The sequence below is a fragment of the Drosophila albomicans genome, chromosome 3, assembly GCF_009650485.2.
Source record: "Drosophila albomicans strain 15112-1751.03 chromosome 3, ASM965048v2, whole genome shotgun sequence".
NCBI classification, from domain to species: domain Eukaryota; kingdom Metazoa; phylum Arthropoda; class Insecta; order Diptera; family Drosophilidae; genus Drosophila; species Drosophila albomicans.
In genome coordinates, this window is record NC_047629.2 from 36674666 (window position 1) to 36690989 (window position 16324).

The 16324-nt window shown below is 37.6% G+C and overlaps 1 protein-coding gene across 3 annotated transcripts; it reads left to right on the forward strand.

Annotated features, from left to right (window-relative positions):
- The first annotated feature begins 5089 nt into the window (after positions 1 to 5089).
- Positions 5090 to 7467, forward strand: LOC117571381 (mitochondrial sodium/calcium exchanger protein-like). Of its 3 annotated transcripts, none has more exons than XM_034253495.2 (8): positions 5090 to 5239; positions 5296 to 5516; positions 5578 to 5903; positions 5961 to 6035; positions 6091 to 6597; positions 6652 to 6791; positions 6840 to 7074; positions 7133 to 7467. In XM_034253495.2, the coding sequence occupies exons 1-8, from the start codon at positions 5195 to 5197 to the stop codon at positions 7414 to 7416; spliced, it is 1833 nt and encodes a 610-aa protein (XP_034109386.1). In that variant the 5' UTR covers positions 5090 to 5194; the 3' UTR covers positions 7417 to 7467. The 3 variants fall into 3 exon arrangements, with proteins under 3 accessions (XP_034109386.1, XP_034109389.1, XP_034109387.1); XM_034253498.2 differs by having other exon boundaries at positions 5094 to 5243; XM_034253496.2 differs by having other exon boundaries at positions 5094 to 5239; positions 5301 to 5516.
- Positions 7468 to 16324: the final 8857 nt, after the last annotated feature.

The window sequence follows — 16324 nt, forward strand, 5'->3', positions numbered from 1 at the left end:
GTTTTTGGCTTTGGAACTGCCTTAGGAATGAAAATGCTTTGGCATCCTGTGCAAAACACAAGCCGACAAAATGCATTGCAACTGCAGGAAGGGGAAAAGCGATGGGAAAAGGCAAAATCAGAGTGCCAAGATTGTTTAGTCTTTGTCTTTTGTGTATCGCTTTTGTTATGCAGTGCTTCTGTTGGTTGCTATATTTAAAGATGGAACCACTAGAGTATATTGGACCTAATGAAATGCGACTAGAAATTGTCTTTAACTTAAAAAAAAAGCCTTGCAATGCATTCGCTTCTATGATAACTACAAATTAAAACTCATATAAACGAGAGTATCTCAAAGTCTAACATACCTTTAGTTAGAACGCAAGTCGGACTTGTTTTTAGTTGTTTATTTTTGTCCCCATATGCAAAACAGAATGTGTAGAAATTCGCATTCGTTTTTCGACTTAATGCCGCTCTGAATGCATATGAAATTGAATATTTTCATACTTATTCTTATGCCATAAACGTCCGCATTCACAATACTCATTCGCATTCGCATTCGCATTTGCTGCATTCTTTAAGGCGCCTTTTTTCCATCTATTCACAAATGCCATTGGCTTTGGCTTCAGCCTCAGCTTCAGCTTCAGCTTTGGCTGACATTCTGCAAGCGTTTTCTATTCGCATGGAAAATTTGCTGTGATAGTAAAATGTTTATTGTTATCTCCGAGTGTCAGCCTACGTGACATTTTCAATCTTTGTTCGTGGAATCGAACAAAAAAGAAATGCACACACCAAGAGAAATCAAAAGAGAGAGAGAGAGAGAAAAGAAGCAACGCACTGACAGGCTGTCAGAAAAAATTTGAAAGCAAAGCTCAAGACCTGCTGCAATTCTTGTGGCTAGAAGAAGGTATCGAGGAATTGTGGTAAAAACCCAAGAATAACTAGGCAAAAAAAGCTGCTAAACTCTTGCAATTGCAATGAGGAATAAATTTTCAATCCACTTACTCTACGAATTAAGTGCCAACATATATTTAATAAACAATCAATTTTGTTCTAATAAAGTTTTAATAGTAAAATAATTTTATATTCACTTATTTATCGATTTAAATCGCATTCTCCACCAACCAAACGGTAAATTGTAAATCTATGTGTTTGCATTCGATAAGTGGCAGATTTATAGATTGAAAATTGAAATATCATGGCGTGAAATGGCAATAAAAATAAATTAAAATAGAAACTAACAACAGATGGCGAGCATGGCATCGAAATTCATAGAGATGCAGCATAAAAGAATAACGCTTATAGACTGCATTCTGATATCCTTGTGTACAGATGTCTAACTGCATTATTAATCGAGCTGGCGTCATTTTAATAACAAGCAGCTGCGAAAGATGAGCAAGTGTGTGTATGAGTATGTGTGTATGGTTTTGTTGCATACTTTCAGGCGAAAGCACTTAAAATATTCTTATAGCCCGCTTGATAGCTGCCGTTGCACAATGCACAAGGCAGTTTCAGATGCTGAAAATTAGACAGGAAATTATTTGTCTGAACGCACGATGCTTGCAAAACTCTGCAGACTGAGAGAGTAAAGGTGAAGGAGAGGTAGAGGAGGCAAAAGTTGATTTATTATGTTGACGCTGTGAAATGGAGTGTAAGGATTCTGTTGTCTACTTGCATGCATTTCATTTGTTCGCCATCTTATAATGCATTCTGTGTTGCATCACATCTCCTCCTCTCTCTTTATCTCCTAGCCCATTGTTGACTGAAAAGATTTTTGCACAATTTATTTTCATACGCCTCACAAAATACGAAATGAACGCCACAGGCCACAAGAATATGAAAAATATTTGCTGCAAATTAAGTGTTGCATTCTTTTGAGGGCATTTTTAATTGATTTTTGACTTGTAAGTCACAACAAATTTCAAGTTGAGATGAACAATTAGCAGTAGTCATCACTTGACTTGAGCTGCTGTTCAATTGCTAATCAAGTGCAGGGAAAAAGCCCTGTAAGACATTTAGTTTAAAGGAAATAACAAACTTGCTTTCGATGTCTTTTTCTTTAAGTTCATTTTGAGTAGAATTAAAACAAACAAATTGTTGTCAAAAATTTAATTTCACTCAATTTAATATTTATTTTCTCCTATTTAATATTTATGTAACGAACTTATTTTTGTTGTATAAATAAGGGTATATCTTAAGTATTTAACATACAGTTTATTGTTTACTTACAATCTACAAAATACCATAAAACAATATCTTTGTCATATTCCAACTTAATGTGAATAAATTGAATGGTAGTCAAGTATTGTATTTTCATCAATGTCATATTAATTTAGCTGACATCGAATTTAGCTGCGATTCATCTGAAATATTAATTGAGGCAACTTGATCAAAGATAAGAAACAAAGGACAAATGGCAGCGGACTGAGGACTGTGGAGTGAGTCGTCGATAGAGTATGGCAGATATTATGGTTTTGTGCTTAGGAGAGCATAAATCTTGTGCACAAATACAATTGATTTGCTTTATTAGCGCTCGCTTAAAGCAGCAACAACAATGAGCGCTTCATTTATTAAGACCAAAACACGAAGCAAAACAAAAACATCAAGCAAAACAAACAAAAAAAAAAACAACAAAACAAAATAGGAGAAACTCGAGAAGGATGATGATAAAATTCCTTTTATTGTTAATCTCATAGAGCTGCGTCTGTTCCTGTTTATTTGCCGCACAATTTCACACATGTGTGGGCCACCTGCTTTCTCTTTCTAACGCAGCGTCTCTCGCTCTCTCTCTGACTCATGCGTTCTTTTGTGCTGTGTTCAGCTCATTTCAGTTTGCGTGAAGTGATTTACGAGTAATTCGCCATTTAACCTGTGGCTAAATTTGTAATTAGTCAAGTTTTCGTGGCGCATACATAAAATTTGCTTGTGCCAAGCTTAGCGAACTTTCTTTCCTCATGTGTGCAGGTCTATTAATAATAAGCCAAGTGAGTAAATGTATGCGTGTGTGTGTGGCATTTATTATATAATCCAAGTATGTATATAGTACAAGGTGTAGCCTTGGCTTACTGACTCTGCCACAGCTGCTGAGACAGACATGGACACAGCATTTTGACAAAAGGCAATTTCATTCACTTGATGCCTGCCAAATGCCTCCGAACATCTATGAACCGCAAATTAATTTCCATGCTGAGCAGTAAAAGCGTTTAATATGCCAACAAACATTTTCAAATTAGTTGTGAAACTTGCTTAACTGATTAAACGCATTCACTTAGTGAGGAATTGTCTAATAATTAACTGAAGAATAATTACTGAATTATACAACACGTTTGCATTTCGTAAAAGTTTCTACTGAGTTAAACTGTTGTCTATTCGTTTTCAATTAAAGCCTCAAACTGCCAGCCGAAGTTGAAACATTCCGCAGTCGACGAACAGCACTCTGTAATAAAGCAATCAGCCGAAAAATTAAAAAACCCATACAAAAGATGACAACACTAGCATATGGCTGTAAAAAATAAAACAAGAATTGGCTTGCTTTGCATTTTTGTCTGCAATCCAAAAGGGGATAACAGAGTTGGGGTTAGGTCATCGGGCTTAGGTATTGCTCGTTGGTACTTGAAGCTCAAACATCACATAAAATACTAAATAAACATGTAGGAAAGTTGTCATCGAGTGTGCTCGACTGCGAGATACCCGCTACCAATTTTCAATAACAACAAACCAAAATGATACCATTCATTAAATATCTCACAAAAATAGTAAAATAAACCGAAGACAATGTTTGATATATAGTACTGCATTAAAAATATGCCATCCCCGATTCTTCCGCAAATTATTCGCAATTGTTCTACGATTCTCCGGCAACCCTTTCTCGAGTTTTCCGTAACTCTTCTACAATAGTTTTCTTGCGCGATTAAGCGATGTTTTCATGATTGCGCGGTCCTTCCGCAATTGTTGCGCAATTCTTGCCGATTATATGATTGTTGCGAGATTCTACAGGGATTGTCGCACGATATTGTATTCCCACGATTATTGCGCGATCCTCCTGCAATCCATGCGAAAGTGTTTCGTTACTCTTAAGAGTATTCCGCGACTCTTTAGCGGGTTCAATTACTGTAGGCACAAAGTTGTAATACCCTATAGTTAGGAAGTTTAAAAAAAAATTTCGCTTGCTTTGCATTTTTTGTCTGCTATCCAAAAGGGATAACAATGATGGGGTTAGGTGTTCGGGCTTAGGCATTAGGCAAGACTCGTCCCTTCCACCCAAATATCATACGCTTTGTTTACAAAATGTCGGCGAATTTTTCTATTTGATGCTCGCTGTAAAGTGCCAAAAAACAACAGCTGAGGGCAAGTCGCAAAATGTTGGAAAAGCAAAAGAAAAGTTAGGGAATGGGTGTTTCACATTCAATCAACATTCTGCAGCGGAAAAAGAGAAGTAGAAGCTGGCTAGCAACTCGTTCACTCGTCTATGGTTTAGAGCTTCACTAGACAGACCAAAACAAAACGTTGCCAGTTTCCAGTTTCGAGGAGAGAGCGAGATGGAGTCCGTGTGTCTGTCGACAATCGCATGGCTGCTTTTATAATTCCTTTGTACAATATTTGTTTGGCAATGAATGTAATTGATGTTCACAGCTAGCAGGGCAACGCAAAGGGGATCGAGGGATGGGGACAGACATCAGCGGGTCCAGGGGCCAAGTGAGAGCGTGCGAAACTTCAATCAATTTGATTTTATTGAACGTCGATAGAGCAACAAAAGGTGTTGACCTGGCATTTGTGGTTGCCATACAATAAAAAGAGATTCCACAATGGATAGAACGTTAACTCTAACTCATCTGCTACTGCTACTGGGTTTAAACCAAGCTCAGGTATCGCAATTAAGCCAAAACAAGGAAGATGGTTGGAAGAGTGTCAATCGAATCGTTTAAAACTCATACTTTAAACATAGACACAGATAACTATTTAATCAGCAAATAAGAATTTTTGCAGTTAAATTATAATTTAGAAATTCTAAATTTATTAAAAATTTAGATTTATCATAAATCGTAGACAATAAAAAATAAATACAAATCATCTACAGTTCATTGTATTTTAGTTTCACAACAGATATTTGCATTTGCTGTTAACAAGTCTCAGTATTTGTTGAGAATCTTGTTACACAACAAAGACAACACATTATACAACACTAAAGTTTAAATATTAAATTAACCACATTAAAAATGATAACAGTGCTGGACGATGAGTTTAAATACTTTGCAGCAAACGTAGGTAATATATAAGCAAATTGAAAGCTCCTCTCTAATCGTATTCATTGCCACAGCTTAGTTGCCTTAGTGTACTACATTTGCCATACGAAACGCGTTGCATGATGGTAAGAAAGGCGCCAGATTGTCAGTCGATAGTCCAATATCTGAATTACTTTGATATTATGTCCTGTATACTCAAGATTGATACGCCGGCAGTAGAGATTTTAGTGATGTGTGCCTTCATATGTTGTGTGCTGATATACGTCCAGATCACGGCCATAATAGTTGCCACTTAGTAAGTGCAACAAACTGTATGAACAAATATGTTTTTCTACTAATTTAAATTCTCTTCCTAGTCTGACGCCAGTGATGAAAATACTCTCAGTGAAGATGCATATGAATGAGTATCTGGCGGGCATAACACTTCTGGCATTTGCCAATTCATTTCCAGATATGATCTCCAATCTGTTGCCGATTCGTGCGCAGTCGGCTCTTTACACTAGAACCATTAGCAATTGCTTGGTTATTGTGCTGTTGTGTGGTGGCATGGTGTGTTTTCTGAAACCCTTTAAGATGGATGGCCATTCGACTGTGCGGGATCTGCTCTTCCTGCTGATGGCTGTAGAATTGATGAGTTATATAATCCACTATGATGACAGAGTATCGAATATAGAAAGCATCTGTGAGGCGATAACTTTAAGTTTTTAATTCATATTAGTTTTACATAATTTCTTTGCAGTTCTGCTCATCGTATACATTATTTATCTGATTATACAGGTAACCGATCTCATACTGATGCGTCGCACTATTCGCAGTGAGTTATCCAGTTGACTGGATAATAATAATACTCATCGCTTTGCTTATTTCAGAACTGCGCACTGAAATTACCGCCTTGAGGCAGCAGCCCATTTCACCGGCTCGAAACGAGAAATTACGCAACAAGATGGCAATTCTTATTGATCTAGAGAGTAATGAAGTAATGAGCATACGAAAACAGGACGCTCATTTTATGCTGCACAAGAGATCATCGAGACTATCATCATCATCGAATATATTTTCAACATCTGGTAGGAAATTCGAACGCGGCGATGTCGATTATGTATCGACACGAATTGTGCTACACAACAAAAACAATACAAAAAATCAGTTTCTGTGGAATGAATTCTTTGAGAAATTCAATCCCATTTATGGCAAGAACTGGGGAATGCTTAATAGATGCGATCGCATTATTTTAATTGCCAGAGCACCGTTGGTCATCATCACAAGAATGATTGTACCCGAGGTGAATTACGAACTCTACAAACACGGTTGGAGTAAGCTTTTGAACTGCATGCAGATTGTAACCACGCCCTTTTTTGTCATCACTGCAGTTACCTGTGAGTATTGCCGATATATATTTTTATATACTTTTTCATTATTATCAATCACAGCTAACTTTTCCAAGCTCTATTTGACTTGGCGCCTCAGCTTTAACATGCGTTTCGCTTGTTACTCCATGATTGTAACAGTGCCTGCGGCTGTGTTTATTTTCTTCGATACTCGCACGGATATTCCACCGCCCTATCATTTTGTGAGTCACACAGAAATCTTTGAATATATTTAATTTTCCTGTTCCTAGATTTACATCTGCTTGAATGCTGCCAGCTCATTTGTCATTGTCTTTGTGTGCGCCGCAGAGATCGAAGTGCTGACCACAATTGTAGGCGTTGTTTTTGATTTGAGCGGCAATTTAATGGACATTACTTTTGGTGCCCTGATCAATGCCATACTCGATATGCTGGCCATCTATACGATGACCATGGCGGGCTATGAAAAAATGGCATTCGCTGCCATCTTTGCAGGTCCATTTTTCAGTAAGTCAAATACTATATTCAATTGCAATTAATTGTTATATTGCTAAGCACTTTCTAGGCATTATTGTTGGCATGGGCGTACCATTGTATTTTAATAAGAAAGCACATCAGCCGGGCTCGGCACATTTCTTGTATGGTGAGCTGGGTGACAACTGTTACATCTTCATGATGATCACGGTGTACTCTACATTGATGTGGACTTTGACTTTGAATTTCTATAGTCGACGTTCGGTTGGCATCTATTGTTGGGTCTTACTTTTCATATTTCTGCTTTACGCTTTTAGCATCGAGGCAAAACTTATTCACGGATTTGGCAAGGATCCTTATTTCCCACCTCGATAATTTTGTACGTACAAAAAGTGAATAATCTGATAGGAATTAATAATACAAGAATTATATAACTAACTTCTCTTGTTTTTGGATGTTATTGCTCTTGTTGTTGTCTCCTTGAGCATAAAAATGCCAACAAATTTGTCTAAATTAATATGCAATTAATGGCGCCACTTGCTGCTTGCCACGCCCGGCCAGCATCGCCCACTTGGCACTCTTACCAAGCGAAACACGCGGCGTATGCGCAACGCGCTTTTTAATTTATGCACTTTTCTGTTTTAATTTATGTGTGAAGCAAATGAAGCAGCTGCCCCCACCTTCATTCCACATTTAGCCCCTTTGTAGCTTTAGTTGTTGTTGCCGTTGTGGTTGGTGCTGTTGTTGTCGTTGTGTAGCTCTAATTTTATGAATTATTGCTGATTAATTAGATTGTTAGGCGAGGCAGCGATGCCCGAGGAGTGTCCATAATGTATTCAATATATTCACAGTCTTCTTTTTTATGCATCAACCAAGAGAGACAGAGAGCAGGAATGAAAGGGAGCGAGATAGATGTGGTCTCTGGTCAGCCTCAGTGGAACACGTAGCGGAAATTGTGTGCGGCGTGAATAACGGAAATTAATAAGAAAATAAATCACATGCCTGCCGTTTTTACTTCTCTACTTTGCTTGCCAGTTTCTCCAGCATTTCCCCCTTTCCCTTCTCTTTTATATATATATATATTGCCCGACTTGACTTTCTGTCAAAGGCAAAGGCGAAAGCCAAAGGCAAGAAGAGAGCGAAGGGAACAAGTAAAATCGCAGGCACAGTCGCAGGCGCTGCGGAAGGAAGTGTCTAAAGTGTTGCGGTTGATTTACGGCAATTTCTTTATTTTTTTCTTTTTTGGACTCGGAAGTGTTTTCGGGAGCTTCCGGATGTCCGAGCTGACTGAAAACGGGTGCAAGGACCAAGCGAAATAAAGCAAGGAGGAGAAAGGGGAGAGTTTTTCACTTAGTTGGTGTCATAAAATAGACGAACGAGTTGATTTTAAATAATTGCTTTTCATAATTGTATTATGCGTTATTAATTAGATTCCTCAGTTTGATAAACACAATTTCCGCTTGTGTTAAAAACTTGCTATATCAAACAATATTAAAAGCAGTGTGATGCTGAATGAATACGAACTGCTTGCAAGCAGTATTAAGCAGCCTTTGCCTGTGGCTCTTTATTGTTACTTCTTTTAAATGAACCCAAGTCCACAATTACACTTGGATCAAATTTAATTAAGTTTCTCATTTGCAACTTTGCCGTATTTTTATTCATTTTCTCTTTCTCGAGTCTCTGAGTCTCTGGAAAACATGAAAACCATTTAAAAACAGATATGATAGCATTAAAAATAACACATCTCATGGACTTTCTGGCCATAAGCCCTTTTCAGCTCTCATCAGTCTTTCAATCTGCTTCAACCTGCTGTTGCTGTTGCTGATGATGATAAAAATCTGTTTGTTGTTATTGCTTGTTCGTCTGTCTGTCCATCAGTTTGTGGTTTGCCTGTTGCCCAGGCTTACGATATATACTATATAGTTATGTGCGTATCTCGTATCCTCTCATCATGTACATAAGGTATTTTGTTAAATATTTACAAGCATCAGCAAGTAGTTTCGGGCTTAAAAAAGAACCAAACAATAGCAATAACAAAAACAATACATATGCTTAATGCATACTTATGTTTACAGTGCCTGAGCTTTAGACTCAGGTTCAGAATATATTTTCATTTTTGTTGTTTTCTGTTTTTTTTTTTTTTTGCGTTCAATTTGCCGCCACTGTGGTTTTAACCGCTTGTAATTGCTTTACTCTTGAAATTCAGTGGGTAAAAGGCAAAAATCCAGTAATAACCATGGAAAATAAGTAAAAAGATGAGTGAGGGCGCCGCCGAGTGACTGCAGAATTGATTAATTGCGTTGAAAAATGTTGAAAATGTTTTAATTGTTTTGCCAGCCGGTTGTCAAAGGCATCTCCTCTATATACATTTTAAAACGAGGATATTTTTAAAACATTTAAATTTAATTGAAGTGATTAAGAGTCGAGAAAAACTATTTATTTAATATAAACGAAAGTTTATCGATGCTAAAAGTTATGTAACAATAATGAAATGCATTCATTATTAATGCCTATTAATACGATATTGAAGCTTCAAATAAATAAAGCTGCCACTTCAGTTATTCACATATTATTCAGTCGTACTCGTATCAAAGGCCGCCATTCGTTACATTCCGAAGATTAATTATACGTTCAAGTGCACATTTCGACAAGTGTCATGTGGTTTTGAACAATTAGAACGATAACCTCAGCACTTGACATATTCAAAAATGTTCTGAAATCCGTTAGCATTACGCCAATTGAGCATTTTGCAGCTCACTTTGTGAACCACAAACAGCGCGCTGCTGTCATTTATTATAATTTCGAGTCGTATTCACATCTCGTATTCGCATTCACATTCCCATTCACATTCACACATTTGGCACTCACACTGCAACAATTACTGACATTTTTCGGGTACCCTTTTTTTTGGGGGGGTGGCATTGTGAGTCTTTGGGAAATTGTTTTGGTTTCTGGTTTTCGCTGTTCGTTTTTGAAAAGAGCCGCACATAAAATCGAAATGCCATTTATTGGAACAGTCGCTGTAATATCGCATAAAACGAGTAATAATAATTTGTCAAATGCGATTTTTGTCTGTTGTCGACGTTTATGTAATGAGTTTTATTCCTCTCTCTTCTTGACTCCTGACTCCTCTTGCACCACTTTCTCTCTTTAGCAATCTGTCCAAATAAATTCTGATGATGATAAACAGAATGGTGATGACGATGACGATGATGCTGATGATGACGATCAGAATAATTGCGTGTGCGGTTAATGTGATTTTTCAATTGATTTCTCATGTGCGAGGCCAATGAAATTGAGTTATAAATGACCAGTAAATGTGTGTTGATTTTTATTGGGCCTGCCAATTGTTTATAGCGCCAACAGATTGCGTTCGAAATTCGCCATTGTTCATGCAAAGCAATCAAACCCGCACTTTAATACCCTAACAGGCGGAAACGCATTAATATCAATGCAATGCACTAAAAATGATTTATTCTCGAATGGTTTGATGCTTAATAATGAGAGAATGGACGTCTGAAATATGAAATATTTAAAATGAGGAACTATTCAGAATGCTTTCATTTCTTTTTAATACTAAATTTATTTTCAATTAATTTCAAGGCAAAAATATAAGAATGCACCTGCAATTCAGCCAACTTATTTGCTATGCACTAAAATTAATTCTTAATATATGCAACATTTAAAATTTGTATGTTTACATGTTGTTGTATGTGAAATGTTTTTTCATACTTTTAAGCTGTTCATGTATTTTTACTTTTGGTGCAAATTCCTTTGTTTTTTTGGGCAGCTTAACAAATTTGTAACTCTAAGGCATTAGGCAAAAATTCAAATCATCTCGCATTTGCGAAAATTCTCAGACTAATTCCAGCTCACACACGGGTTCGTCTGCATACCCTCAAATGTCAGACCACAAAATCCGCACTTAAAAATTCATTTCTGATGTTTTCATTTCCAACAAATTTAGCCAGGAGTCGGACGACAAGAGGTGAGAGAGAGAGGAAGTGAAAGGGAGTCGGAAGTGCGTACTCGGATTGCACTCGGTTAGCGTAAATCATAAAGAAAAACTCTCGTAAAAGTAATAATGCGATTAAGTCTGCTTAAGCGACCCAAAAGCGTACTTAACAAACTGAGCCTTAGATGGATGCCAGCCATCCAGCCAGCCAGCGACGGATAGATACGAGACGTCGACACGAGTATGAGATGATGATGCTTCAGAATTGAGGAGGATTGAGTAAACTTTTGATACAAACAACAAGGGGGCAGCACAGTCAAAGTTGAGGCGTTGCAAAAGCCGAAGAGAAGCGCGCGATAAAGATGTTGGCGGTAAGGACAAATGAAAGATTAAAAGTCAAAATGATTAATTGTTGTTGCTGTTGCTGTTTACTCGTAGTCGCTGCCGACTGAAAAGTTAAATAATGACCAAGGGCGAAGCAGCAACTGCAGTTTAATCAGGCCGCGAGTTGATCTTCTGTTTCAGCTTCAGCTTCTGCTTCTGTTTCGTCTTTGGCTGCTAGCAAAAGTTTCGTTGCTTTTACTTGGAAACTGCAATTTGCTGGCGACGCTTTTCAAGTGGTGGGAAAACTTACAAACATGACGGCCAGGCCATCGAAATTGATTTCCTACTATGCTGGCGGGCATGTGAGCAAGAGGTCCTGCATGTCCTGTACGTGCAATTCTGCGGCTTTCTTAACAATAAATTAATTTTGAAAACTAATATGAGGCCACCACAAAGCTTGCAGAGTGCTTTGCCCCATAATTGCAGTCGAGTTCCTTCAAAACTTTTGACTGACAATTTCTTTAGTTTTTCGGTATTTAAGCCGATTTTCATCTAAACCAAACCACTGAGAGTCCGTGGCATTTGCATGCACAAATAGTGAAGAAATGAGCAAAAGATTTCTAGCTAGAGAGTGAGAAACGGAGTGAAGTAAATAAAGAGAGTCGCGCGCTAAGTAGCTTACAATTATTTATTTATGTTCGCCCAGGCTTTTTGTGCTTGCCAAACTGCTTTTGACAGTTGTTGCGGCTTAGCGACCATGAAATGAACTCCAAACAGCAGCTTAAACCGAGTGCCTGCTAAAAACGTAGACAACACCAGACCAGGACGAGTCGAAGTCGCTTAAATCTGAGCTGCGTCCTGCGTCCTTTTGTTCCACTGGCCTAAGACAAGTTTTTGCATAATTTGCTAAACGGATTGCGATCTCAGATTTATATAGTAAATTGTGGTTAAGCAGCAAACGAATCAGCTGGTGCTACTTAAGTCTTATTTTGCATAGACTCAGCTTTAAACTTTTTTAACCAAATTAAAGCAGATTGAGGAAAGAAGCGGAAAAATGAAGGCAATTAAAACCATGTCAGTGAAATAAGGAATTTTCAAGAATTTGAAATTTTAGTGCAAACTCTATTTAAAATGTTTCGAGAATATTAATTGCTGTATTTATTCAATTTACCACAAGTCAAAACAAACGAGTAACAAAGCAAATTTAATTCTTTTCAGTAAAGTAAACATTTCTTCAAATTTTTTATATCATTCAATCTTGTTACTTCCTTTATAATTTACTTTGATGCAAAGATACAAATTTGATTATTTATTTGACTTTTAACAAGACATCAATAAAATAATTGAAGAAATAATGCAGCAAATTAAATTAATTTCAGTAAAATATAGAATTTAAAAAATAATTTTAAATATTTATAGTGTAAATTCTTTTCAAAATTTAATACAACGTTACTAATTTCTTTATTTATTTGATTTTCAGTAAGACAACAAATAAATAATTGGCTCAATTTGATGAAAATATTTTGTAAAGTGCAACAACAATTAAACACAGTTTACAATTGGTTACAATTGGTTTAAAACACAAAAATAATTGCGCCAATGCATTGAATTTAATTATAACAACATAATAAATTCGACTTGCAAAATATCAATAGATACACTAACGAAATTTGCCAGCCGATTGACTTTGCAGTTCAAAAGTAGTTTAAATTCCATTATTCTGTTGTTAACAACGCTGGACAACAAATTTTATAAGTCGACAGCCTTCAATCGAGTCAGAGTCTTGTGTTTTCTCTGCTGTCTGCTGAACGGAATGCAGTCTTAAGAAGTTGCGACAACGTCTTTTCAATGATTTACTTAAAATGCCATTAGACTTGTAGTCGAGTTGCAAAAACACTTGACACTCTCAGCTGGATGACTGAATGGTGCCACTTGGCGTTGTTGCCACCCGCTGTGTTCACTCCTTCCCCTTTCCTTCCTTCCACTTCCCTCCCCCCTTTTGGCTTCGTCTGTCGACCCTCGACTGTCGCATAAATACATGTTTTATTCATCAGCTGCAGTTGGCTGCATTTGCCATTGCAGCGGAAGTTAGTTTATGCCAAGTCGCAAAATTTTTGCAGCCAGTGTTCGAATCGTCGAACTGTGCCACGCCCCCTAAAGTTAGTGAATTAAATCAAATTCACGCTTCAATTGAACTGACTGCAAAAGATGTTACACTTTAGTGCTAACAACATTGTGCTCGAGTGCTTTAATTGAAAGTCCAACTTGGCCAAAGAAACTTTATGGCCAGCTTATAATTCTGTTACCAATTTCATATCAGCTCAGCTTTGATTTCCCTCTCCTTGACCCTATCCCTGTCCACTCCATGCTCATCGAGTAGTCGTCAGTTATTAGATATCGCTTCAGCTTCATGGGGCACTTGTGAAATGCAATAAACACTTCATGCATGTCATTCAAATAAACTAAAAAAAAAGGGATAAAAATAAATAAAAAAAAGTGATGTGAGAACAGCCAACGAGTTGGCCACAACTGATGTAAACTGGTCTGTGTGGCAGGCAGGCAGAATGACACACTCTCTCTTTCTCCCTCTCTCTCTATCGTGTATTCTCCCAACTCTCTCAGTCAGTGCAAACAGCAATAGCAGACCAGGCGAAAAACCCAACAAACTTCCCACAAGGTCCATGTCGTTTGGTAGCTTGGAGTGGCCCTGCGGTGATTTGAACGCCAAACACAGTTTGCCATATAATTGCAATTGCCACTGCGATGAGCTCATGTTGAGCTTGTCATGTGCAGCCAGCAAAGGGGTTGCTAAGGGGGGGAGCAAACGAGAGAGGGGCGGCTGCACTGCAGTCGCAAATGGGCGTGACAAATACTGGACCAAATGGGCAGCGTCTGTTTAGAAATGTGTTAACACAAACAAAAAAAAAAAAAAACAAATAGAGAAAATAAAAAGAAAAATTGTTGCCATGCCGGAAGCTGACACAGGATGTGACCACTATGACAAGGCTCACAAATCCCTTAATCACATAGTCTATTTCAATGCAATTGTTGTCGGCACGTTGTTATTATTAATAATAATGCGCTGACGAGTACAGCGCAAACACAAATTGTTTGTGAGGCTGTAGGGTTTTTTATTTTAAAGTTAGTTTAAGGCGAAGGCTTGTTTGATGGATTATACTTTAAGTAAGAAAAAACCATGATAAAGTTTTATATTATTTTGTATCTATTAAAATGCACTGTTTTTTTTTACCTACGAAGTTATTTTCCTTTGTTTTTCCTTTGAAATTACTTCACAAAGTTTTTCCTTTGAAATTACTTCACAAAATTAATAGTTTCACTTAATTGACCTAAATAAGACAAAATATATTTTGCATATAATGTTTTACTAAATTGAGATCTATTTGGTACACGCTATCGAAGTAATTCAAAAGACTATACAGAGAGTAAATTCCATCGCACAATTTCATCCGTTGTTAGCGCCATCTATCGTTCGTGGCTTAATGCAGCTTGCGCTTGGATGTAGTGCAAATTTGTTGCACATTGCGGAGCTCTGACAGTTATACTGGTAATAATCAAAGTTACAATGTGTTTGAGCTAAAATTAACTTGTGTTCTTTTGTTTATGAAGTTTTGTTTATATTTATTTCTCAGTAAATACAATTTTTTATAAACTACATAAGAATCCATTTCTATTTATGTTAAATCCCTATTTCGCCAGAAATTATAAAATGTTTTTCTTACCCTGCAACATAATTATACCCGCTACCCATAGGGTAGAAGGGTATTATAACTTTGTGCCGACAGAAAATGTATGTAACAGGTAGAAGGAGGCATCTCCGACCCTATAAAGTATATATATTCTTGATCAGCGTCAACAGCCGAGACGATATAGCCATGTCCGTCTGTCCGTATGTGTGTCTGTCCGTCTGTCCGTATGAACACCTAGATCTCAGAGACTATAAGAGATAGAGCTATAATTTTTTTCAATAGCATTTGTTATGTTTGCACGCAGATCAAGTTTGTTTCAAATTTTTTCCACGCCCACCTCCGCCCCCGCAAATCAAAAAAATCGAATAACAAGCATAATTTTAAAGCTAGAGTTGGTATATATAATAATAACTATAGTAGTTGCTTTATCCGACAATCTGGTATATTGTGCCGTCTATGGTATATTTTGAATGTGGTACCATATCACATATACCATTTGGTATATTTTCAGTATTTTTGCAGTATATTTGGTATATTTTGAGAATAATACCGCAAAATATATTTCTTTTATTCAAAATGGGTAGCGGGTATCTCACAGTCGAGTACATTCGACTGTAGCTTTCTTACTTGTTTTCAATCCACTCTATCGTTCCTTAATTAATTGCAGACTCACTCTGTCAATTTGCATCTAGGAAAATATAATTTTGCTGCTTTTAATTCGCTTTTAATCAAACAGGTCGCATGGCTAACAAACCGCGTGTAACCTATTGACACCTCACAGCTAAAGCAACATGTCTCTCTTTCTCTCTCTCTCTCTGAATTTGCTTCTTCTGCTGCATGTGTATGTGGCATGCTCGGCAAAATGGATTAAATCCAACGCCGTGCACTGTTCATTGCCGCTGTGCAGCGGAGGCGATGATTTTGCAACTCTTTCGCTGCCTTCGCCGCTTACCGCTTGCTGCTTGGTGCTTAGACGCATAAATCAATTGAAGAATCAATGAAGTGCAGGCGCATAGTTTGAATCAGGATCACAACAACAACAAAAGCTGAGAGCAAGCCAAGAGTAGCTAGCAACGAGCCTGCGAATGTGCGTCCCCAATGTGTCCCGTTGTCTGTCTCTGCTGCTGCCTCCCCGTAGCCAATCCCTCTGCCTCCTTCTTCTGACTGAGCCTCTCCTGTTACAGTGGCTGATTCATGTGCCTCAGCTGGCTGATAAACTGGCTGGCACAAAAAACAAACTAGCAGCCAATGGAGTGAAGAGAGAAAAGCGAGAGGAAGCTAGGCGCTAAGAGAGATG